This window comes from Nicrophorus vespilloides, unplaced genomic scaffold (assembly GCF_001412225.1).
Source record: "Nicrophorus vespilloides isolate i.1.1-1 unplaced genomic scaffold, Nicve_v1.0, whole genome shotgun sequence".
NCBI classification, from domain to species: domain Eukaryota; kingdom Metazoa; phylum Arthropoda; class Insecta; order Coleoptera; family Silphidae; genus Nicrophorus; species Nicrophorus vespilloides.
In genome coordinates this window covers 4,082-4,749 of record NW_017098173.1, presented here as the reverse complement: position 1 = coordinate 4,749, position 668 = coordinate 4,082, and the positions used below count along the sequence as shown (strand labels likewise).

The window sequence follows — 668 nt, the reverse complement described above, 5'->3', positions numbered from 1 at the left end:
TAAACTTGTTCAGACTATACAATAAATGATATAAATTAAACGATCTTTTGTATCAAATTTAGATTTTATACTTTAATAAATAATTGCAATAATATCATTTTTAATGGTGGTAAGCTTTGTATACTGGGGCAGCAGCAACGATGGTCTTGGCTACTACGGCTTTTTGTACGATAGGTTCTCCTTTGTATTCGACTTCAGCGTTGAAACCGTTTTGGGTATCAGCGGTGTAGTGGACGGTACGGGTGACACCATCAGGTTGGACCAAGGTGTAGTATCCCTTAACAACATCTCCGTCGCGTTCTTCGTGTTGGTTCTTGACATCACCGGTCACAGCGTCTTGTACACCGTATTGGTAAGAATATTGTGGGTGGGTGTCGGGGTATACTTCTTGATGGACGGCCTTTACGATTGGGGCGGCATAGTGAGCTACTGGAGCGACGGTCTTGACAACAGCTGGAGCGTGGTGGTAAGCGGCAATTGGGGCGGCGTAGTGAGCTGGGGCAGCATAGTGAGCGGCAATTGGGGTGGCGTAGTGAGCAACTGTCTTAACGACAGCTGGAGCAGCGTAGTGAGCATCAACTGGGGCAGTAGCGTAGTGAGCTACTGGAGCACCGCTGAGGGAGGAGTAGGAAGTGGCATGATGACCATGACCAAGTTCGAATACTCCA

The 668-nt window shown here is 47.3% G+C and overlaps 1 protein-coding gene across 1 annotated transcript in view; it reads right to left on the bottom strand.

Moving 5' to 3' along the window:
• Positions 1-100: 100 nt before the first annotated feature.
• The window catches only part of LOC108561805 (larval cuticle protein A2B-like), a 1,568-nt gene continuing 1,000 nt past the window's right edge, over positions 101-668 (bottom strand). Inside the window, exon 2 of the mRNA XM_017919874.1 lies at positions 101-663. Coding sequence (XP_017775363.1) covers positions 101-663 — 563 coding nt within the window. The remainder of the gene's footprint in view (positions 664-668) is intronic.